We start from the raw sequence: 24,216 nt of genomic DNA on the forward strand, positions 1-24,216 counted from the left end.
TTAAAAAAAAAAAAAAAAAAAAAAAAAAAAAAAAAAAAAAAAAAAAAAAAAAAAAAAACCTCTTAAAGCAGTGCCTAACCAGACTCAAAGCCACCTTAATAGCACACACAGCTCTCACTGCAAATGAAATAGCTGTTCTCCACAAACAGTGGCTTCCCAGGGAGGCAAAACAGGAAAGCCACTGTCCTCCCCAAGTATTAGACTGATGGGTTTCTTCAGTGCAGAAGGTTGATCCTGGACTAGATCAGTCAGAATTAGGGTAAAGTAAATGGTATCTTCACTATGAGAAAGCTACCAGAAAAATTCACTATCTTATTTAAGTGGAAAATTGTCAGGAAAACCAGGTAGAGATGTGCAGGATAAATCACTAGTGGATGCGGCAAATTCAAGGAGTAAGGCACCTTTGAGTGACCTAGTTACCTGTCTCCAGAACTGCTGGCAGTTTACTGGGCATTTTGTAAAAGAGACTTTGGTTCAAGAGCTCCATTCAGAATTCAAGGCAACCAAGGAATATTTAGGAAGACAATCTTCCTTCACTGTCCTGGGCTGCTCCTGGGAAACCTAAATTTACAAGCCTCATAAAAACCATAGAACTACTCCCCACAAGGGGAAGGTTAGTAGAAGCAGGTGGTAGTCATAAACAGACATTCTAGCAAAAAATTCAGCAATGAAATGGGTTTCTTATTTTTCCTATTTTGGGATGGGTAAAAAGTGAAGACCTAATAAACTTCCATAGCAAATTAATGCCTATATGCTGGGGAAGAGCCTCCAGCTCCAACAGAAACCCTTTTGGCAGAAATTTAGACAACATACACCAGGTTTTTTAAATATTACACTCCTGTTAGAGGGGTCTCTTCTGGAGATCCTTCCACTCATCGGTCTTATTTTTGTAAGACTGCCTAGAAACTAAAGGAGCAGCTGGGGTGGGATTCTGAAGTTAGGCTAGGTGACTGTGCTCTCATTGTCATGGGGCAAAGCATTCCATCCAAAAATGCCAATCCACCAGTGCCCTGCTCTTACCCTGGAAAGCAAACTGGCCCTTTTCAGAGCCTATTCTTTAGTCTGGTATCTCTACCCAAAAAAAGCATTCCAGATCTCAGTGAAGTAAAGGGGAAGGAATGAGGGGAAAAAATTCATCCATGCAGATCAAGAGCAAGCTTGTTTTTTTCCTTGGCCAGGTGACTAAAGACAGCAGTCTTCACTCTGCCTCAGCTTGTCCAAAGAGCAGAAACTCCATCAGCTAACTACCCTACTCCTATGCTGGGGCGGCACTTCTAAAATAGTTATATGTAGCAAAAGGCCAGCAGAGTGATCAGTGCCATTAGCAGAGACACAGACACATAGAACTTGAGGGCTGAGGGTAGAGAACAGCACTTTAAGCATGGGGCTCAAATATGAAAGAGGCCCAAAAGGGATTTTCGTGTGCCCTTGCTCCCAGCAGAACAGGCAGGCAGAAGTCTCAACCAACAGAATCCTGAATCGGTCAAGATCACAATACCCAAGTACAATTACTAGACAGGGTCTTACAGGGTTTCTCAATTGTCATGAAGTAAACTTTCCAGAACTGGGTTACCAAGTCCAAAAAAGGCCAAGACAAAAACCAAGGAAAACTGGAACTAACATTATAAAGATGAGGCCTCAGATTTTCTAAAAGAAATCTCCCCCACAGGCAGGGCAGAAGGTATATTCTAAGAAGTAACAGACACACCGTAATTATGAGCTTTCCAAATCTATTTCTGTGTACCCATTCTCAGTTCATGACATCACCCATGTACCCATCACCTAGGAATGATCCTTGAAGATGCCTTTTCCCATCCCATACCCCTTAAGTGACCAAATTCTACTAGTTCTACAACTTAAATACGTCTAATATCTCCCTCCATTATTTTGGTTCAGGGCCCCACCATGTCTTGCCTGGAGTATGACAGTACTCTTAGTTGATCTACCTCTTATTGTATGCCTATTAAAACTAAACTATCTAAAATACCTATCTGATCCTGTGTCTCCTTCCCTGTAAGTGGCTTCCCACTGCCCTCAAGTTAAAATTTGAGTCACTTGACACACAAACAAGGCCTAGTTCCTATGTGCCCTTCCCTCTTCATAGCCTACAAGTTAAATGAAATTATGTGTTCCTAAACATGCCCCTCTTGGCTTGTCAGCTCAGGTTTTTCCACTGGCTATCCCCTCTTCCTGGACTGATCATTCTTCTATTGACTTAATTCCTTCAAAGCTCAGGTATTAGCACCTAGAAACCTTCTTTGAGCCTTCTTTTATCAAAGACCAAAGCTATTAAGACACAACTTGCCTCCTTCACTCTTTGCTCTATTATTTTACTTAGCTGACTACAGTTTACATTTTTGTCTCCTCCCTTAAACTGAGCTATACTAAAACAAGAACAAAGTCTCACCCTTTTATGTTTTTCCAGTATCTACTATGGTAGAAACTCAAGATTTTGCTGTAGGGGGAAAAGCAGGTGGCATGGGGGTTAAAGTGCTCTCACATGGCTGACCGCAGATTGAGTCCTGGACCTGGTGGCTTAAAAATCATGCCAGGGGGACCAGCAGTTAGCGTAATGGCTATGTCGCTGGACTCCCACATAGTCGACCGCAGTTCACGTCCCAGACCCAGTGGCTTAAAACTCACGCTGGGTGCGTGTGCGTGCGTGCCCAAGATCCTGAGAGGAGAATGGAGAAGGGATTGTGGCGTGACCATCTCCCCTGGGGAGTGATTTCTCGCTTTCTGTCTCTCTGTCTCTTTCTGTCTGGCAAGTGCATGCGCTCTATAGCAAAAACCTCTCCAAAAAAAAAAAAAAAATCATGCCAGGGACATGTGTGTACATGCCCAAAAGCTCAGGAAGAGAATGGAAGAGAAGGGATTGCAACGGGGTCATCTCCCTTAGGGGGGATGATTTCTCACTTTCCCTCTCACTGTGTCTCTCTCTCTAGCAAGCGCACACATCTAATGACAAAATAATAATAATAATAATAATTTTAAAAATAAACATAAAAATTTTTTTAAAAAAATTTTGCTGAAGGAAATAACTGGGAGATATGCAGAAAGCCTGAGCATGCTGTAAAGATGTAACTGAACAGTGAATGGTGGGAAGGTCTCTCTAGAGTAGGCTACCAGTTAACTCCTGATCCTACTCAGTCCCTGACCTATCAACTGGCCACCTGCAGGTCATCGAGGAGCGCTTTGGATCCAATGTAGTGGCAGTACCATTCTTGTCGGATGCAGCCTGCTATGACCTACTGGGTGTGCTAGTGAAACAGTCCCGCCCGGCCCACACCCGCCTGGCTCTGCCAGGTCGGCAAGGACGGAGGGCACTGAAACCAGTAGGGCCACTACCAAACCTCCTGGAGCAGGCAGGGTCTGAGGGTGCCTTTGCCCACTGCACTCGGGAATACTCACCAAATGGCCGAGCAGAGATAGCCTATGAAGAGATGCGACTGTTGGATGGGCAGCCCTGCCGGATACGCCTACATATGGGTGGCCTACGCAAGAAGGTAGCCTTCCTGTTGCTGCCGCCAGGCCAGGTGAGCCTACAACAGACTCTTCCCTGGCTCCGAAGCACCCACAGCATCTATGTCATCTACCAGGTCTTTTCCTGCTCTTGGCTGCAGCTGGGGCTGTTGCCTACAGGCCGTGAGCCCCAGCTGCTACGGTTACAGCGTTCATTGCCTGTGGCCTTCTCCTGCCTCAAGTTTTCACTGCAGCCCAAGGGTGTGCTGGGACCACAGAAGCCTCTGACTAAAGACCCATTGCCCCATGGGGCTAACTGGGTCAGACCCAACCTCAGCCTCATGCCACCACTGGCCCCCACATCGGTACCTGCTGATGCCCCTGAAGCTGTTGATGTGCCTCCAACTGTCCCAGCCCCACCTACACCACCTCCCCAGGAAGGACCAGAGGGCAGACCCACCAGATTCTCCTACAAGGGCCGAAACCCCTTCCGGAGGGGGCCCCAGATGTTATCAGGTACTGCTGGAGAAAATGAAGATGAGGGGGGTGGGAGAAACAAAGTTAAAGGAGGGAGAGGGTATGAGAGTATAGTCCAGAAATATGGTGTGGGGCAACCATGATGCTGCATAAGACTCTTGCAAGAGGAATGGAGGTAGGGAGCCAGGGAAGGGTAAGATGGAGGCATAACCCTGGTGAGGGCTGGGGATAGCACAGCGGACCAGTGGGAGGGACAAGGGAGGCAGAAGGATCAGGGCATGAGTCAAGCTGTGCCTATCCCCAACCCTGGCAGAGAACTGGCTCTTCAGCCCCCGCAGCCCCCCACCAGGAGGCCAGGGTGGGGGCCCCGGGGACCCCGACCGGCACTCCATGTCCCTGCCCCTGCTGCAGGGTCTGTCCTCGGAGTTCGACAGCGACGACTGAAGCTGAGGCAAGAGATGCAGGGGGCAAGGCCCCCAAGATCTGGCATAGGGATACTGGTCCCCAATAAACACCAGCTGCTGCTCCCCCAAACCATCTTGGGCCCATGCTGCTTCTTCCTTCTGGGGTCCAGAGACAAGGGAGAGTCCCCACCGTTTTCCCACCATTTTCCCTGGGCTTCAAGTCCCCTCATCCTCTCAGGGCATAAGAGGTACCTTGAAAACCTGGCATCGATGTCATCAGAGAGAAAATATCCCTGACCACCTCCCCATCAATGTATAATGTACAATGTGCAATGCTCCAAACCCATAAAAACAGGGTGGGAAAGAAGAATGAGCACAGAATAGAGATTTCCCTTTTATACATATTGCAACAAGTTCTCCATAAAACATTCATCTGAAATAAATTAAAAAGTCCTTTTGCCACTGCCTCCAAACATAAAAAGGGGCCTGTGCCCTGGCCCCAGCCCAGGCCACCCATGGCCCTGATTGTCCATAGAAGAAAGTTAAGGATTGAGGGGCCCAAAGCCTGAGATGGGAGGACCAGATCCATCCTCTGAAGTATCCAACAAGAAAGGCGAGGTGACAGCATGGGCCTGGGAGATGGCAGCCAACTCCTTGAGAAACTCAGGGAAAATGACTGCACAGTAGACAGCATTCTTGACTCGCAGAGCCTCACCTTGGCGCTCGGGGGCCCCGCCCCGCAGAGGGAGGACTGGAGTTGAAGCCCCAGGGGAGCCCCCACCTAGGCCAAGTCCAGCTCCATCTCGCCCAGGCTGAAGGACCAATTGTGCTGCCTGCCGGGCCCTGGTTGGACTGTGTGCATGCCGCAGGAGTAACTCCCCCAAGGACGGCCTCCGGCTCTTCACTGGGAATAAACAGGGGTATCATGAAGGTGCTGGGATCAGGGAACCTCCCTTGGTCCCAAACAGGATATTCTCCCACCCCCTAGGTTCCTAACTTCACCATTAGTATTTTGAGGGAAAGGCAGAAAGAATATAATGAACCAGAAATGAACTGCAGGAACCACTTCCTGTTCCACTATTGAAGTCCTCTGAGGACTAAGTAGTTCCTTTCCCTCTAATACTAAAATGCTGCCAGTCTAGTCCTTGTCCCTCCATCCTGCCTCCCCACCCAGACAACCTATATAATTCCCAGTCTTAACTAGTCAACACTTCAGCCATTTCATTTCTGGCAAGATACTCTGCCTCTCACCCTGAGTGATCCTCCTCTCCAATCACTACTCTAGCACCACCAAGCTACTGGGTTCAGAAAAGTCATGACGCCATTTTTGCACAGAAAAAGTACTTCATGACTTTTCTGATAGCCCAATATTTCTCCTTGGTCACTAATAAGGCCTTCTTATTTCATGATTCCTATCACCCTCCTCAATTAGAATCAATCACTTCCATCTCCCCCTGCCTGTCTCTAACACCTGATCCACAGCCTCTGTGCATTCAATACTCACAAGGGCTATGTACTTCAAAAAGTTGGTGAAAAATAGATTTAAAATTTAAGTTTATTTTTGTGCAAAAGAATTTCAAAATCCATGTATAGTTTTTCATAATATGCATTTTTCATTAACTTTCTTTTTTTATGCCAGAAGACAGTGTGTGCACGCCTCAGAAAGTGCCCCCTCAATGAGGGGCACCACGATCCCGTTTCCTCCACTCCACCATCTCATCAGGATCCTAGGCATACATGCACACATTTTCTTTTCAAGCCACCAGTGCAGGGATTCAAACCACAGTGGACCACATGGGAACTACTTTCCTCCGCCTAGCCATGACGCTACAGGGCCAGTCCTCCATGAAGGCTCTTTGTATGCAATTACACTTCAGGCCCTACTTCTAAGTCCCCATCCCTCCACGATCCGTTCTCCTTTATCACCACTTCACTGTTCTATATCCACTCACCAGAGGTTCTTTTTCCACTGGCTGTGGCCAGACAACTTCCTATCAATTTGGATACAAATGAGTCATTGAAAATACTGTCCTCTCTCCTCCAATTTTCTGCCTAGTTCCTGAGTCTAGACCCATGACCACTGTTAGGCCTAGATTCTACATCCTCTGGATCATGACAACGGTTCTCATTCTCTACCTGTAATGTTGGCTATGGAGATGCTACACAGAGCTATTAAACCTGGCATCCAGATCCCCTCACTACCAGGCTCTGGCTCCTTCTCCAACCTCTTCTCAAACACTCTACAACCCACGTTGCTTTTTCATCCCCACTTACCTTCCTGGGACCTTCAGACACATTTTATGCTTCTGCAGCTCTATCACCCAAATTTTGCTCTCCCTACTTTTGTTTATCCTTCCTTCCTATCACCACCTCTCTAGGAAACCTCCATTAACTTCCTATTTTATTGTCCTTATCTCAACATACTTTAAAATTTTCATTCTATGTCTCTACCTCATTCACTAATCTGGAAGCTTAAGGGCTCGGGATGTGTCGTATCTGCCCTTTAATCCCTGCCCCCTCCACAGTGACCACAGTGCCAAAATCATAGATGCAAGAAATATTCAAGGTACTGGGCCCTGAGGAACTCATGCTAACAAGCTTCAGCTGGGTTCACACTGCTATGCAATAACCCTATGGGCCTCTCACCTCAGCCTACGCACTTGTCTCTTCAAACCTCCATTTCAGCTTCACTCTCAACTCTGCTCTCATTTTGCCTCCTACACAGATCAGTAAATAAAGGATGACATGAAATCCCTCTTTCCACACTTCACAACTCCACCGATACAAGTCATTTCCTCCTTACACTCTCATTTACCTCCGAGGAGGAAAAAACAAAAAGCCTTTTCTTGTCTGAAGTTAATTCTTTTCTTACTCTCTAGATGCCATCACTCCATGAGCACTAGAACCCTCCTCCCTATTACATCCCTCTAGTCACTCTCCAGACTATATGTTCATTCACATCCTATACTGCCTTGAATCCCTTATACCAAAGAAAATCTCTAGCACACATTGCAAGTACTCAGCTACTTGTCAATGAAAGATCTAGATTTAAAACGACATGGTCATATTTCTTCCTTCTTCCTGTAACCCACAGCCACTCGCCAAATTCTGCCAAAACTTCCTTCCCACTTCTACCTTTTTGACTACTCTAATTCAGCCTCTCTAGTCACAACTACATTATGACAAAAGCTTCTGACTACTCTTCCTGACTCCCTTTCTCCTACTTCCAATTCCCTGAGCTAACATACTCCTTTTGGATTTAAAAACGTCTAGTAGATTTTAAAAACTCTAGTAGTTTTTCACCGTCTATAAGATCACAATTTCTACCAAGCCCAGTTCCTACCCTGAAATCATTCTGCTCTGACTAAACCTTACCACCAACTGTTCTACCACCCTATAAACCCCATGCTGCAACTAAATAGTCCAGGACATCTCCTGAACAAAGGAATAAAGGACTCCCACTCCTTGGTCTAGCTAAGTCCTACCCATCTCCCAAGGCCCATGTCAAATGTCATCCCCTTTGCTAAGCTATAATATCTCAACCTAGAGAATACAGTCCCTTTGTCTGTCCCCAAATCCTAGAGCAGTACATGGCAATACTGCTGATTTAGCTCTTAACAAACGTAACTATCTGTTATATCCATCTATCTATCTATGTATCTGTGTATGTTAAATCTATATGGTTGGCTCCATAGTGTAGTGGTTAAGTGCTGTGCATAGACAGCCAAATCCCACATGGCTGACCGAAGTTTGAATCCCAGCTCCGATGGCCTGAGAAACATAGCAGGCATGTGTGTCTGTGCATGCCAAAATGCTAACAGGATGGAAATGGAGCAGCATGGCCACACCTCTTTGCAAGGTGCTTTCTTACACTTTCTCTGGTAAGTGCACATGCCATCTGGAGGAAAAAAAAAAAAAAAAAAAACATAGAACCATGTTCTGTCCTCTGTCCAGAAGCCTGAGGACAAACATCAAGACTCAATTTTCTACAACTCTGGTTCCCGTCATAAGGTTTCACACTTAAGAGCTGAATTAACAGGGCTAACAGGCTTTGTAGGGAGGGAGGGACTCATGATACAGGCCTCACCTAGGGGGTCGGAGCGGCGAGGTACAGGTACTGCTGCAGGGCCCTCTGCCCAGTCCAACTTGCCACGGGCAATGAGGTACTTCTTGGCTTTGGATAGTAGTGCTGGGAAGTCCTCCTGGGAGGCCGCAAAGCTTTCAATTTTATTCTTCACAGAGCCCAGCACCTATAAAGCACAACTTCATGACATTTCTGGGTGGCTCTAGACTGACACAGTTCTTTCTAGTCCCACTGGACCTGTTCCCAGCCCACCCAGAGTCACTCCAGCTGTGGGTCTGGCCCACCATGGAGCCTGGACGCACCCATGCATGCATGCATCGCACACCTGCAGCAGGGACTTGACACTGGGCTGGAAGACCATGTTGGTGTTGAGCAGGAAAGAGCGGAGCAGGGGCTGGGGGTGACAGGCCAGCTGGGCCACCAGCCCTGTCAGCAGGAAGTTGACATAGACGGAGTTCTGCAGCATGTTCTCGAGTTTGGCAAAGAGCACAGCCATGAAGGGGCCTGGGGGATGGGCACAAGGATACAAGGCCTGAACACAACGCACATCACACTCATTCCTCCCCACAACAAAAGACCTCCCCACACTAGAGATGGCAATGACTTATTCAGCAGTCTCTGGGTATTTTCAGATATTCTGAGTCCCTATTCTGAAGGAAACAAGATGGCAGACACCACACATACTCGCAAAAGTTCAGATGCCACTGTACACATTTGAATTGAAGAGCCCAGAGCTGAGGCTATGGAGTCACAGATATCTGGCTCCAAATTTCAGCTTTACCCCTTACTGATCATATTAGCTAAATCAAAACTCTCTACGTTTTAGTTTGCTACATGGTAAAATAAGAAAATACACCTACATCAAAAAGTGACTAAGAGAATCCAAGAGACATTAATATTTAAAAGCATTTAGTCTAAGACCTCAAGTATTCTTTTATTTTTTCCTTTTTTTTTTGGAGAGGTTTTTGCTTTGGGGCGCGTGTGCTCACCAGAAAGACAGAGACAGAGAGACAGAAAGCGAGAAATCACCCCCGAGGAGGGATGGCCATACTGCAATCCCTTCTCCTCCATTCTCCTCTCAGGATCTTGGCCATTCACGCACACACACCCAGTGTGAGTTTAAGCCACCGGGTCTGGGACTCAAACCACGGTCGACTACATGAGAGTCCAGCAACATAGCCATTACACTAACTGCTGATCCCAGACCTTGAATATTCTAAGAGTTCAGTTATAACCATGAGCTACGCAGTATTTCTCAGTTTTTAAAAAAGCTTCACCCAAAAAGAACACAAAAGCAAAGTGATTAGGCAAAAAATGAAGAATCAGATTCCACATAAGAGAGGATAACACTAAACCTGGTCAAAAAAGAAAGTATAGTGAAGATTTTTTTAAAAAAGGGGAGGAATATAAGGGCCAATTCAATGTGCAGGGAGAAACTCTAGGGGACCAGAGAGGACATCAGCTTTCAGAATCAGAGAACCAAGAAGGTGGTATAGAAGCTGTAATAAAAAGACAGCTGAGTTCAGGGGCAGAGAAAATTGATTCAGGAAAGACTGGTAGGAAAAAGGATTTCTGGAAGACATGAACTCAACTTGGCCACATCACCGCCACTAGGATTCTAGAACCATCATGTCTGGTCAAGGATTTGAGGGGAAAGCAAGTAAATGTAAGAACTTTCCTATGAATTTAAATAGAACAATGAAGGGCAAGAAGTGGCGAATCCTGAAAAAGATCCTAGAACATCTTCCACTCCAGGAACACATGATCAGCCTTAGCTCCAAAACAACTGTAGCTTAACAATATCCTAAAACATCCCATAACATCTGTTCCTGTCATTTCTTGGGAATTTCTTGTAAGAAATGATTCAAAGCTTACATGCATTTACAAATGAAAAAAAAATAGCATGTATTAACACTTTAAGACCATAGTAAAACTTGCACACGCCTCCTGTGGTACTGAGCAGGAAGGAGTAGAGACGAGGCTAACTAAAGGGAATGTATATTTCTGTAGGGTGCAAAAAGAAGCTGGCAGGACTCCTGCTCAGAGCTGAAGGCTCCGTGCTGTGGTGCAAGCAAGATGGCCAGTATATCCTAGGCCCAGTCAGGACATGAACCGATAAAGGCATGACCACTCGACTACAAACAGCTGGAAAATGAGTGGTTTTAAATCTGCCAGGCAACCAGAGATGGCAATCCTAATGCAAAGCGACAACTTACAGAGTTTTCACAAAGTGCCAGCATTGAGGTTGGGATTTACAGGCATCAGTAGCAGAGCCGGGATGCTAATTTAACATGTGCCTAATCCAAAACCTGTGGTCTTAGACTTAATCACTACACTGCTTCCCAGAAGTGTTGTTTTTGCTGGAGTGGTATGTGGAGTGAGGATTAGAGCCAGATGAAGTCTGGGCTGGCTCTCAAACAAAACAAAGAGTTGTTCACCCAAGCTCTCAGATTGAATCTAGCTCCAAGGGCATGTGAAGAGCCCTAAAGAACTCAGCTGGAGCACTCAGGCCCACAGTTTGTCATATGTACTCAAAGAGGTTTTTCTTTATCTGCTGCAGTCCTAACGAATAACTGTGAATCCCCAGGAGCATATTACTGAGCAGTCTTGGCAACCAAGAAGGTACAAGGAAGGGGGACAAAGAAATCTGAACTGGGACCTTTTGAAGAGGCAAAGAGAAAGATGCTGAGTAGGAAAGAGCTGACCCTGGACCACAGGAGAGCTGACTTGATACCCAAACATAAACCTGTGGGAACGACATCAAACCAAGGATTTACAGGGAATGCTCTCTCTTAACAGCATAGTGCATATATCTTCCATATGGTTCCAATAAATTATAATTCACCAAGAAACACCACGGATCCCAGGACATGACCGGAATAGGGGAAACAGAGGAACATGCACAGGGGACACAGAGGAACATGCACAGGGGACAGACATATAAGGCTCAGACGTAAGTCAGTATTCATACCAGCACAAGCATGGGAAACATATAAACATACATAGAAACACAAGTATGACAATGACATGAATCTGGAAGGGACCCAAGCAGAATGGATGAGAGGCTAGGCAAGTACACAGAAAGACATGGCCAAGAAGTCTTAGAAACCAGCACAAACACAAACATGTCAAGAACATGCAAAGAGCACAAAAAGACGGCCTCAGCTACGTAGCTTACCAGTGAAGGGCTGGCTTGGCAGCTGGTTGAGAGTCCGCAAAGGGCTGCTGAGGAAGGGGCCAGGGGGCTCAGGGGGACAGGTGAAGCTCTCGTAGGCCTCCTCCTCCTCAAGAGGTAGTGGAGGCTCGAGGGGAGGCTCTGTGCTAGCTCCCCCATTGCTCAATGCCACCTCTAGCTCCCGGAGCTCCTGCCCAAAGCCCTCTAGTCCTGCCATGCCCTCAGAAATGCCCTCTAATCGGTCCCCAGCTCCCTCCTGTGGCACCAGACGAACCTTCTTGGCCCCCTCAGGCCATGGTCCTGGCACCCCATTTAGCTGGGGTGGGGGCAGGTGGCCGGGCCCCTCCCCTGTACCCACAGCCAGCCCCCTGCTCCCCAGCTCTTCCTCCTCCCTTCCCCCTCCATTGTCCCTGTCCTCCTCAGGCAGTAGGCTGCGTTTCTTAGTCCGGGAGCCAACAGGACTGGGCTCAGGAGGGGGCCGCTCGCCATCATACGGGGCAGACCAGGTACGGCAGGCTCGGACACAACGGTCCACACCACGGCGCGCCTCACGCAGATACTCCAGGTAATTGTCTTCCAGCTCACCAGGCTCCTCTGCAGAGCTGGGCTGTCGGCCAGGGCTAGAAGTTGGGGATGCAGCAAGCCCTGGTGAGCGAGGGGCTGGGGCTGGGGACTCAGAGCCACTCAGGCTCTGCTGCCGAAGGAAGAGAGCCAGACGAGATGGTGTGGAGGGCCGGGGCACTGTCACCACAGAAGAGGAATCAACACTTGGGCTTCCAGGGCCTGCAAGGGAAAAATACGTAAGAGGAATCAAGAAGACAGAGGCCCAAGAGGAAAGATAAGACACCTAGGAAGACTAAAGAGAAGGCATTGGGGAGACAAAAATATAGAACCTATTCAGACAGCTAATTCTCCAACCTCCAGATTAACCGTTTTCTCACCCACCCTCTTTCCATCACCAAGAAACAATGGAAATAAAAAGAGTATAGGACTAGAGTGAAGGAAAAAACAGCTTTGCCCAGAAGCCTCACCCTAAATTTCTTTGGTGAGGTTAAGAAACCTCCCTGCAAGACCCTCACCAACTTCGCCAACAGTACATCAGTCATGGCCACTTCCCTCCCCTCCCACCAGCCCTTCCTTCTTGTTAGGCTTCCCCAGAACCCAGGCCATACCCGTGATGTCCTCCCTTCTCCCTGCCTCTCTGCTAGGCCCACCTCGTGCCCATGAGGCATGCTCTGCACGAGGTGGGCTGGGGGCACGATGCCGACAACAGCGTGGGATTAGGGAGAGAAACTTGTCAGCTGCTCGTCCATACAGGTCCACATCACGTACAGCTGGCTTCTGGCTCAGCATCACATGGTTACACGGGACAAGATACCTGGGAAGGATGGTAGAAACAAGACCCAGGGTGGATCAGGAAGGAAGAGTGGGAACATATCCTCCAAGAAGATACTCACGAGCAAGACCAAGACCCATCACCCCAGCAATATACAAGGCCCTGCACGCCCTGAGGGTCAGAGGTAGTCATCCCTCAGCCCTGCCCCCACAAGTACCTGAGAACCAGCTGCAGCAGGACATCCTCACAGCTGAGGTTCAGGAGGGTCCTGAAGAGACTCAGAGAGACCATGCAGAGCTGGGGGTGAGGTGGAGGAAGGGAATCACTATTAGAACTCTACCCTCTAAGTTCCTGACCAGATGGGACTGCCACCCTACCCCCAACCAACCGTTCTTAGAGGAACAACATGCACAGGGCCAGTCATTCTAGTATGAACTAGATAATCACATGACATTTGTGGGCAAGACTTCACTACTCATGGGTAGGAATGGTCCATGTACCAGACCCAGAAGATATCTACAGACCATATACATGTCAGAAGTCTCTATGGTTATACACAGCTATCCACCAAGAGCCCAATAATACCTGAATGAAAATCCATGAAGAGATGCTAGAAAATACTGTGAGAGAGGGACTAAGACACTAAGAAACACTGTGGCTGAATAACGGGAGACAAGCAACATGATAGCTAAGCGAATGCCTGTCAACAGGGACTGTAGCAACACAGTAACTGAATGCCTACCAACAAGAAACCTGGAAGCATCCCAGCTGGGAAGTGGGTGGGGCTGTGAACATTAAGTCTGAGTCACCTCTCCAAAGTCAGTGTTTCTCTGAGGGGTAGGAAAAAGAAATACTCTAGGGCAGCTGACAGGAAAAAGAAAAAGTAGGTGGGTCCAGAGCAGGGGAAACCCTTCATTTTAGAAAAGAAGGGTGGTTCATCTCTAGCTGGGCAAAGAGAACAGACACACATAGGTAATTCCTCTCTCCTCTGGCACCTTGAGCTCTCTGAAGACCACTAACGAGTCTTCATCTAGAGCAATACTTATATACTTAAGGTGTTCATTTTTTGCTAAATGATTATGTGGGAATTGTGCAGTAGCAAAGAGAAAAGGCAGTTCTCATTTTGGGCAGCATGGATGTCCAGCAGGCTTATCCTAAGTGACCATTTTAACTAGGAATGAAAACATTCAGATGACCAGAAAGTTATATGATAGATAGGAAAGTGGTCCCCCCAATATATCCACATGTTAATCTCCAGAATCTATAGGTATTTTATCTAACAGAAGTGATTCTGCAGATGCGATTGAGATTATAGAATTTGAGGGGCCAGCAGATGGCATGATTATACTGCTAAACTCCCACATGGTCGACTGCAGTTTGAGACCCTGACCAGATGGCTTAAAAATCACACCAGGCTCATGTGCATGTGTGCCCAAGATCCCACGGGGAGAATGGAGAAGCACATGACCATCCCTCTTCGGGGGTGATTTCTCTCTTTCCTTCTCACTTTCTCTGTCTCTCTCTGGTTAGCATACATGCCCCATGGCAAAAACCTGTATTTAAAAAAAAAAAATTTACAGAATTTGTGATGGGGAGATTATCCTGTATTGTCTAGTTGGGCCAAATCAAATCACACATGTTATTAAAAGCAGTGAACCTTTCCAGCTCCATCAAAATAAAATGAAAGAGAGAGGGGCCAGTCCTATAGCCTGCCTGGAGTTTAAGGGAGCCAGATTCCACGTAGTCCATGGTTCAAAGCCTGACCCAGCAGCATGAAAAACATACCAGGCATGAATTACAGCAAGATGAAGAAGTGGAACAGAAAAAATTAAAGTATGTTAGGGTAAAGGAACAAACTGGACAAACAGTTGTTCATGTGCAAGATCTAATATGCAGCTTTCCACATTTCCCCCTTCTGATTTGGAGAATCAAATCATTGATTCAGAGAAGGGGAGTGGCTCATAGCAGGAGTGGAGTATCCCGAGCTTGACAGACTGGATCAGGTCCTAAACAAAGATCTTGCACAATGCATGCTTCATGATTACTTTTCAGAACATTTTACAAATACACATGTCCTGGGCCTACTCCTAAAGACTATGAAGCAGAGGTTAACATTTGTTGTAGTAATTGCTGTCATCTTCAAAGCTCCAGAGATGATTCCAAGTAGACATCTGATTCAGAAACACTGGTCTAAGCAGAATCAATCTGGAATGTCTTATACCCTAAAACTAAGCTATATGGAAACTCATCTACACAAAACACAGCTATCCAGGAACCTCACTGACCTAGAACCCTACTACCACATGCCTCACTCATTTAGAACAGGTTCTAGAACACTTAATGATCAAAGAACTATTTTAAACACAAGGACCCTAAAAACTTCAACTACTTGCAGTAAAGGAGGAGAACAAAGTGGTCTCAGCACCAAAATAAATATAATGTGTTATATATTTATTATATATAGTGTTATATTCCCCTAGAAAGCCTTCAGATCTTTACCACTTAGAAACAATCTACTCCCTTTTACATATTGATCTATCGGTTTAAAACCCAAACCTCTTACCATGATCTAGAAGGCCATACATAATCAGAATTTTACCTAACTCTCTACTTTCATCTTATTCCTTTTCACCCTTGCTTACTATACTTACAGGCAAATGGGTCTTTCATTCCCTCAAATATACTTAGCTCCCTCCTATTTGATGTCCTTTGCATGTTGCCCCCTCTGCCTAGACTGTTCTTCCACCTGACTTCAAGAGGCTAATTCCTTCATGACTTTAATGTCTTAGCACAATGTCACCTTACCTTCCCGGAGGTCTTCCTTGATCACCCTATTTTTTCCTAAGCACTCTGGCTTTTTAATAACACCACAATTTTCAATATTTTATTAATGTTTCTGTTTGTCTACATTCTCCATAAGGTAAGCTCCACAAAATCAACAACGTCTACCTTGTTTATCACTGTATCCCCAACACCAACAAACAGTATGGCACATAGTAAACACTCAATAGAAATGGAAGAAGGAATGTCAGTAGACAAGTGGGTGGACAGATGCTCCATGTTGTAGTTCAAATGCAACAAATCCAAAAGGGAGAGAAGGTATGCCTCCAGTAGCAGTTGGATCATCTACCAAAGCAGACATAAAACTTCCAGTCACCCATAGCATGCCACGGAGTGATAAACGAAGAGAATCTCAGGCCAAAGCACATGATAAGAAGAAATGTATAGTTATGATAAGCAACCATAGTCATCTAGAAAAGGTAACTATGGCCTATTCAATAGATTCATTTATTATAAAAGAAAGGGAGTATAATGCTAGAAAGTAAACGCCACCTAATTTTGAAGTAATTGTTGGAGACAAAAAGCCAAAGAAGGCAGGAACACTCTCCCAGAGCAAAGGTCAGAGAGAGAAGATGGCTCACCCAGGTAAGCCAGGACAGAGGTAAAGACCATACCCGGGAGTTGCTGCCAATACGGGCAACGAGGGTGTCAAGGATGGTGTGGGTGTCATGCCGGTGTAACAACAGGAATCGCAGGAAGGTACGGAGCAAGGCAGGCTCTGAGATACTCCGTAGGAAAAGTTCCAGATAGGCAGTACTGGCAATCATCTCCTCCACAGAGGTCTGGATGAAGGGAAGGGAAAATTTGGAAATTTAGGGTTTCCCTGAATTATTTTCCCCACATTCTAAGGAGAAACCAGGAGCAGACAGGGAACAAGGAAGGAGCAGCCCACCCACAGTGGTCCCAACCCTGAGGTTAGCACCCTGTAGCACAGCCCTCAATCTGCCTTGCCACCCACAACTCTCACCTTGTGCAGAGCAGGGCCCATGACAGGCACCAGGAACCCATTATGAATATAATCAACCAGCTGTTTCTGCACCAAGGGATGAGCCACCTATAAGGATACAAGAGACAAAAAGGAGTATGAGAAGACCGTTTTCTGAGAGGGAGCAGAATGATACAATAGAGGTAGGGATGCTGCTCCCAAGATGGCAGAGTGGCAGAACTCTAGGGAGCGCACCCGCCTTCCCTATCCCAAGAATGACCAAGAGATGGAATTCCTGGAACCCCCAGTCCTACCTGAATGACCGCATTGCAGAACTCTAGGGAACTCATGAAGAGTGCAAGGGCTGGCACTCCCAACCAGTCTTCCCGCCGCAGGCAGTGCCAATCATCCCCTGGAACCTCAATCTTTCGGGGCAGTGAGGAGTACAGGGCACTCAGCCCTGTGGCCAGCACCTAGGGGAGGTTACCAGAGACTCAGATAATATAAAAAGTAGAAAGAAGCTATTAATCCAGTTTTGATAGGAACAGGGATAAGAACTAATTACTAAAGCAGGTATTTAGCTACCCAACATGGCAGGACCTTACCAGAGAACATAGGCCCAAAAGAGAATTTGTACCTGCTCTGTGCAGTTAAGCCCATGTTTTGTCTCCTTTTTGACATCAGGGAGCTCCCTACAATTCCAGGGGACTCTTTCCTGGGGAAGAGGTCCCTAGTGCCCAGTACCCAGCCTCCCCCACATGATCTGAATAGGGAATTGCTGTCCAGTATCTATATGACATGCCCTTCCTCACCCTAGCCCAAGAGGTGCTAACCGGGCAGAAGTAAGAGTGATCGGCGATGTAGCGGCCCACAGTGGGACTCCCAGCTGACAGAGCCATAAGCAGAAGGAGGGCATCACGGGCCTGCTGGCCCAGGGTGCCCTCTCGATGGACGAAAGGGACAAGGCGAGAAAAGAGGAGTAGACGTGGGGCAGCTCCAGGCTCAGGAGGTGGCTGTAGGAAGAACTCAAGCAGTGAAGGCTCCCGGGCTAAACACACACACAGCTGGCTGAGAAGTAGCACCAGGCCTTCATCCAGTGCTGGGCTACTGGGCACGGGGCGGCCACAGGCATCCAGTAAGGTGAGCAGAGCCTCCCGAACTGGACCATGCCGCAACAGTGGCTGGGGGGGCTCGCTCACTAGCATCTCAAATAGTTTCAGTTGCTCAGCCCGCCGTTCCTCAACCCCATCCCCAAGCTCGTCCCACTGCAGTTGCCACGCCAACACACGGGTCAGCAGATTCTCGCGCAGGGCGAACTCCAACAGGGGCCCAGGGCCTGCAGGCGCCGAGGGGATGGCACGATCCTCTGCCAGCAGTGTCAACATCTGGTAAGTGTGGTTGCGCACAGCACTGAGATCATCTGCACCCCCAGGAGCTGCCCGAGGGCCGGGCCGCTCCAGGATTCGCACCACCTAGGAACAAAGGACAAAAGATGTGAAGAATCAAAGATAGTAAGGTGACTGACAGGGTTGTTGGAACATGGAATACAGAAGGTTAGGAGGACTAAGGTAGCCAGTAGACTAGGCCCTTCGGAGTACAGTCTCCTACCTGAGACCAGTGATTCTTGAAGACCATGAGACAGGTCTCAGGGTCAGCCATGACAGGGGTTTGCAGACTGGATCCTTGAGGCACACGGTGCCCAGGGCCCCGGGAGGCCAGTCTGCTCAGCCAGTTCATCCTCTCCATGAGGCAGGCTGGGCAGTCCCAGCAGCCAGAGGGCTACACTCGGAGGATTTTCCAGCTGGAAGCTTTCTCCACTTGTGTCTCCAGTCTGCTTCATCCGGTCTGGAGGAGCCAGTAGCTGGCCATGGAGCCAGAGGTTATGCCAGGCTGGAGTGTCAAGCCCACAGGTCACTGCCCAGTCCAGACTTGCAAGTCTAATTCAAAAAGAAAAAATGGAAGATATGAATAGAAGCTTGTCTTTCTACACTCCCCAGCAGGAAGAACTCAAAACAAACACTCCACTAAAAATTCCACATACACATACACACACAAGCAGTCAGCACCTGCAACATAACCTATCAGAACCCATGATTTCTACCACCAAACCTGTCACTCCCCCAACCTTTTCCAACTCAGTAAATGATGCCAACATTCACCCACATGCTCAGGCCAAAACCTGCGCATCATTCTTGTTTCTTCTTTTCCTTCCTTCTAGTATCTATTTCATCAGCAAACTCTCACTTCTACCCTCAAAACATGTCTCATTATTGAAACAGTTTACAGTCTGGTCTACAAGCTTCTATTCTTGCCCCTCTGAGAGCTTATTCTTTTTTTTAATAATTATTTAATTCTTACTTATTCATTTATTTTTTAATTCGACCAGAGAGAGAGAGAGAAAGTGACAAAGCAAGCCACCAGGTCCGGGACTCGAACCGTGGTTGACCATGTGGGAGTGTCCAGCACTTTAACCACCATGCCACCTGCTGGTCCCAAGAGTTTATTCTTCATACAATAACCAAAGCTATATTTTTAAAACCTAAATTATATTATATCTCTCTTCCATTGAATGTTCTCCAATTTCTTATCACACTAGGAATAGTGCAAGTTCCTTACTTTGGCCAACAGGATCCTATATAATCTAACCTGTATAACCCCGTATCATCCCGCTCACTCATTCTTCAGTCACACAGGCCTTCTTGAATACTTTGCATCCACTGCCAGGGATGTTCTCCTGCTTGCCACACAGCTCCTATTGCTCAGCTATTTTCTAATGCTAGCTCCTCAGAAAAGCTGTGCTTAATAATTCTATCTAGATGGGAACCAGCAGTTAGCGTAATGGCTATGTCGCTGGACTCCCACGTAGTCGACCGCGGTTCGTGTCCCGGACCCGGTGGCTTAAAACTCACGCCAGGCGCGTGTGCGTGCGTGCCCAAGATCCCGAGAGGAGAATGGAGGAGAAGGGATTGCGGCGTGACCATCCCCCCTGGGGGGTGATTTCTCGCTTTCTGTCTCTATGTCTCTCTCTGTCTGTCTGGCGAGCGCACGCGCCCTACAGTGAAAATCTCTCCAAAAAAAAAAAATTCTATCTAAATAACTCATCTTCTCACTGTCAATCTTTAGCTTCCTAACCCTTTCTTCTTAGTAGTTTCACTATCTAAAATTATTTATCTGTCTATCTTACCTGCTAAACAGTAAAAGGTAAGCTCTTTAAAGTCAAAGTCTATCTGTCTTACTATTGTAGCCCTAGTTCCTAGGTACTCCATAAATTAGTTGTTAAATGTATGAATGCTTAAGTGAATGAAGGAATGAATGAATGAACAAACAAAGGAACAATTAAGAAACCCAGCACTAGATCTGACTCCAGCCCTCTGACACTACTGAAGACGAAATGTCTTTCTGCCTATCACAGGTCCCTAAGAAACCTACCCAGAGAATGAGCAAACAGCCTTTGACTGACTGAAAACAATTAGAAAGTGGAATTTAGAGCCACACAAAATAACAGAGCTATTTTCGTTGTAGCAAGGAACGCAAAGACCCATTCCCATATCCCATGTATTGTATATACAATATTCCCAACCCCTGGCAGAAACATTGAACACTCACTCCGAGGATAGGACAAGACACTCACAGGAGAAAGGAAGAAAGTACTAAAATAGCTGTTGGCCCAGTCGATAGCTCACAGTTCCTTTTTCAACACACCTACCACCCTCTTACTGGTATTGTCTCTTATGAGCATAAATCCTTCAGAGGAAAGGTGTGGTTCCATTGTCCTTCCTCTTTATACTCAACAAGGGCTAAAGGAACCCAGAGACCTGGCACCTACCCCACATTCTGCCCTAAGGTTCTATCAACCAACATATCCATTCACCAGATACTCTTTCACAATTTTCCAACTCACAACTAAAGATGGTAGCAACTACATTACAGGAAATCTTCTATATGACAGGTGACAGTCTTATAAATGGAGGCCAGTCCCAAAGAACAGGGAGGACTTACTCAATGATTAACTCAATGTACATCAATGGTGATAAAGTATCACTGTATTTCTAATGCTTACTTAGCACAGTGCTAAAACCAGCTGGATAAAACCAGCTGAGAGGGCATAATCATCCATTCCAATAATTACTATAGAGATATTTACAGGTATCATAGGAACACAAAGAAAAGCCATTAACTCTGCCTGAGGTGCTACAAGAAGGTTCCACAAGGTAATATCCAACTTAGAGCTTTAATAATCAGATGCCGATTATGTAAAGAACAGAAGGAAAAGCCTTCTTCGTATTAAAAAAAAAAAGTAGAAACAAAAATATGGCTCTGTGAACAGGCATGACAAACTTAAACAACAGCTACAAATTCGGCAGTTTAATCACAGATGATTAGAGAGACAATATTGAGTTGAAGGGTAAATATAGATAAAGGTTATAAACATCACTGAATACCATGCTAAAGAGTCTGAATTCTAACTATTGACACCCGGGAGACAAAGTTTAAGCAAGAAAATGACAACAGATTTGCCTTTAAAAACCCGTCAGCAGTCAATGGTGGAAGAAAGAGAAATGGCAATGGATAATTTATAAAAAGCTGTTTCAATACTGTTTAATCAAAAAGTAATGACATAAACTAAGACATTAAGGACAATATTAGAAAGTCTGAGATACACCTCCATCTTAACATGTTGCATACAATACTGAAATTACGTATACCTGTGATCTCTCTGCCAATCAATTATTATACCTATTCAGTCTCTGTTCTTTTGTCAAAGCCATATCATTCAGTTTTCTTTGAAATCCCAGTGCCAACATAGTGCCTGGCATTCAAAAACACTGGTAGAACTAATGCTGAATTAATAGTAATTAAACAGCTATCATATATTGAGCACTTACTATGTGGCAGGCTCTGTTCTAAGGACTACATGAACTAACTCATAAAAATCCTGTATGTACTATTATCCCCATTTTATATATAAAAAAAAAATCAGAGTCCAAAGAGGTTAAATACATTGCTCAAAATTAGCCAGCTAGTAAGTGGCAAGACTGGCATACAGATGCAGATGCAGGTGCAAATACAGATACATTCAGATTTAAATTAATCATAAAATAAAGGCAAGGAGACCTGTCAAAGACCCCAATGAAGCCACTAACAGACTAGAAACACACCAAGGAAAACTGTTGGAAGAGAAGATGAGTACAATACGGGCAATGTTAAAAGTTGCAAGGCACCTACTGGATATTCATGATTCATAGAAAGCAGGCAGAAAAATCATACTTGAGCTTGAGAGATAAATCAAGATTAGAGATATACTATCATGTGCCATATAATGATGTTCCATTCAACAATGGACCACATACACAACAGTGATCCTGTAGAGTTAATTGTGCTAAAATAAATAAATGTTAAATAAAAAGATTTAATGGAGCTAAGAATTTTCTATCACCTAGTGACATAATAGCCATCATAAAGTCATCCTGCAACACACTACTCACATGTCGTAGAGATGCTGGTGTAAACAAACCTTGCCAGTCACAGAAAAGCACAATACAGTACATTCTATTACATACAGTAGATAAAAGTGACTATGTTACTGGTTTATGTATGAACTACCAGTCTGTGTGTGCACTGGTCAGAGAGAAAGAGAGAAAGCGCCCCTCAATGAGGCATGGTCACACCATGATCCTTTTTCCTGTTTCTCTCTTCTGTCAGGATTTGGGGCAAGCATACTCATGCACCTGGTACGTTTTTCAAGTCACCAGACCTGGGATTTGAATCACAGTAGGCCATTGGGATCCAGCTCCCAAAGGACAGAGTTTAATCACTGTACTACAAAAATCATTGTACTAGCCCTATGTACTATACTTTTTATTGTTATTTTAGAGTGTACTCCTATTTATTAAAAAATAAAGTAGGGGCCAGCAGGTGGTGTGGTGGTTAAGGTGCTAAACTCTTATATAGTAAACAGCGGTTAGAGTCCCAGATCTGGCAGCTTACTCTCTTACTTTTTCTCCCTCTCTCTCAAGAATGTATGCCTATAGCAAATTTTAAAATAATAATAAAGACAAATTAAATAATTAAGAGACCAGCAGATGCTATAACGGTTATGTTGCTGGACTCCCACACAGTCAACTGCAGTTCGAGTCGTGGACCCAGTGGCTTAAAACTCACGCTAGGCACATGAGCATGCATGCTCAAAATTTTGACAGGAGATGGAGAAGGAACTGTGGCATGACTATCCCCCCTGGGGGGTGATTTTTTGCTTTCTGTCTTTCTAGTGAGCGCACACACCCTAAAGCAAAAATCTCTTTAAAAAAAAAAGTTTACTGTAAGACAGCATGTCATGTTACACTGGCAGCAGCCTTATACGTCTCATGTTTCATTTTGTCTTATGCTTGATTTAAGTTCTTGTTTTGTTCATCACAGATCCTAACATATAAAATCCACTACATGTACCATATAGCCTGTATGTATAGTAGGCTACACCATTCAGGTTTGTGTAAGTACACTCTGATGTTTACACTGGGATGAAAAGACTGATTTCTCAGAACCTATTACTGTCATTAAGCAACACATGACTCTAAAGTCAAGCATTATCACCGTATAGGTAACAAATTAAGCTATGGAAGTAGATGAAATTATCTAAGAAGATCAGCAGCCTATGCAAGGAGATAAGGGCGAAATCAGGATTTAGGAGAGCAAAGAAAGAAGAGTCTTTAAAGAAGAGACTGTGAAGGTAGCCAGAAATGTAAGGAGAAATCCAAGAAATGATAATCTGGAAATCAAGGGAAAAAAAAAAAAAAAGGTTCGAGAAACTGAAAGTTGCCACAGTGTAACACAGTTCTTTAGAAAGATCAAGTAGAACAAAGACTAAAAATGGTCCACTAGTTTCAGCAATCAAGTTTTTGATAAACTTAGGAAAGTAGTTGGTTAAAGGATGAATAGAAAAAGTTCTTACCCATCTTCTCAAGTACTTCAGGTTCCAAGTAGGCATGGACTGGGGAAGGCAAAACCAACAGTTGAGAAATGTGGTAAGAACTCTCCCCTTCTTGTTATTAGCCCTGGGATAATACACTGTCCCTTGTTGGTTTCTTTAAACTTTGCCCACACCTTTGTAAATACAGTCATTTTATTAAACTCTTTTCAAACCCATCCTGGGCCATCTGCCACCTCCAAGGAGCTGGGCTGATACAAGAGCATTACTGTTTACAGAACACTTTCTCAATCATATTTCATTTGAGGACTGAAAACAAATATACAGTCAAATAAAAATAACACAAAGTGGTTAAGTAAAGCTTGAATTCTGGAGTCCCTCAAACAAAGGTCTGAATCTCAGTCTACCATTTACCACCTATGTGACCTTAACTAAATCACTTCACTCCTCTGAACCTCAGTTTCCTCATCTATAAATTCCAGATGAAATAAACATTGATAGTATTAAGAACTAAATAAGATAACCTATGTAGTACCCCAGGCATAAAGTAGGTGCACTGTAAATTACAGGTTCCTTTCCTCTTTCCC

The 24,216-nt window shown here is 45.4% G+C and overlaps 2 protein-coding genes across 11 annotated transcripts in view; one reads left to right on the forward strand and one right to left on the reverse strand.

Moving 5' to 3' along the window:
• Nucleotides 1–4,729, forward strand: part of CUNH11orf42 (chromosome unknown C11orf42 homolog) — a 7,580-nt gene extending 2,851 nt beyond the window's left edge. The window contains exons 2-3 of one of the 2 annotated variants that reach the window (XM_006161971.3): nt 3,180–3,978; nt 4,253–4,460. In XM_006161971.3, coding sequence (XP_006162033.1) covers nt 3,180–3,978; nt 4,253–4,383 — 930 coding nt within the window. In that variant the 3' untranslated portion in view covers nt 4,384–4,460. Of the gene's footprint in view, nt 1–3,179; nt 3,979–4,252 lie in introns of both variants that reach the window. The other variant, XM_006161970.3, reaches the window with a different exon arrangement.
• Nucleotides 4,725–24,216, reverse strand: part of FHIP1B (FHF complex subunit HOOK interacting protein 1B) — a 24,467-nt gene continuing 4,975 nt past the window's right edge. For 2 of the 9 annotated variants that reach the window (XM_014593036.1, XM_014593037.1), the window contains exons 2-13: nt 23,654–23,692; nt 18,313–18,641; nt 17,517–18,176; nt 17,019–17,177; nt 16,747–16,833; nt 16,394–16,561; nt 13,156–13,235; nt 12,775–12,980; nt 11,606–12,385; nt 8,753–8,931; nt 8,431–8,593; nt 4,725–5,247 (exon numbers count right to left, since the gene is read on the reverse strand). In XM_014593036.1, coding sequence (XP_014448522.1) covers nt 4,886–5,247; nt 8,431–8,593; nt 8,753–8,931; nt 11,606–12,385; nt 12,775–12,980; nt 13,156–13,235; nt 16,394–16,561; nt 16,747–16,833; nt 17,019–17,177; nt 17,517–18,176; nt 18,313–18,450 — 2,982 coding nt within the window. In that variant the 5' untranslated portion in view covers nt 18,451–18,641; nt 23,654–23,692 and the 3' untranslated portion in view covers nt 4,725–4,885. Of the gene's footprint in view, nt 5,248–8,430; nt 8,594–8,729; nt 8,932–11,605; nt 12,386–12,774; nt 12,981–13,155; nt 13,236–16,393; nt 16,562–16,746; nt 16,834–17,018; nt 17,178–17,516; nt 18,177–18,312; nt 18,642–23,653; nt 23,693–24,216 lie in introns of those variants that run through there. The other 7 variants (XM_006161975.2, XM_006161976.2, XM_006161972.2 and 4 more) reach the window with 7 other exon arrangements.

The sequence above is a fragment of the Tupaia chinensis genome, unplaced genomic scaffold (genome assembly GCF_000334495.1).
Source record: "Tupaia chinensis unplaced genomic scaffold, TupChi_1.0 Scaffold139491_1, whole genome shotgun sequence".
Classification (NCBI taxonomy): domain Eukaryota; kingdom Metazoa; phylum Chordata; class Mammalia; order Scandentia; family Tupaiidae; genus Tupaia; species Tupaia belangeri.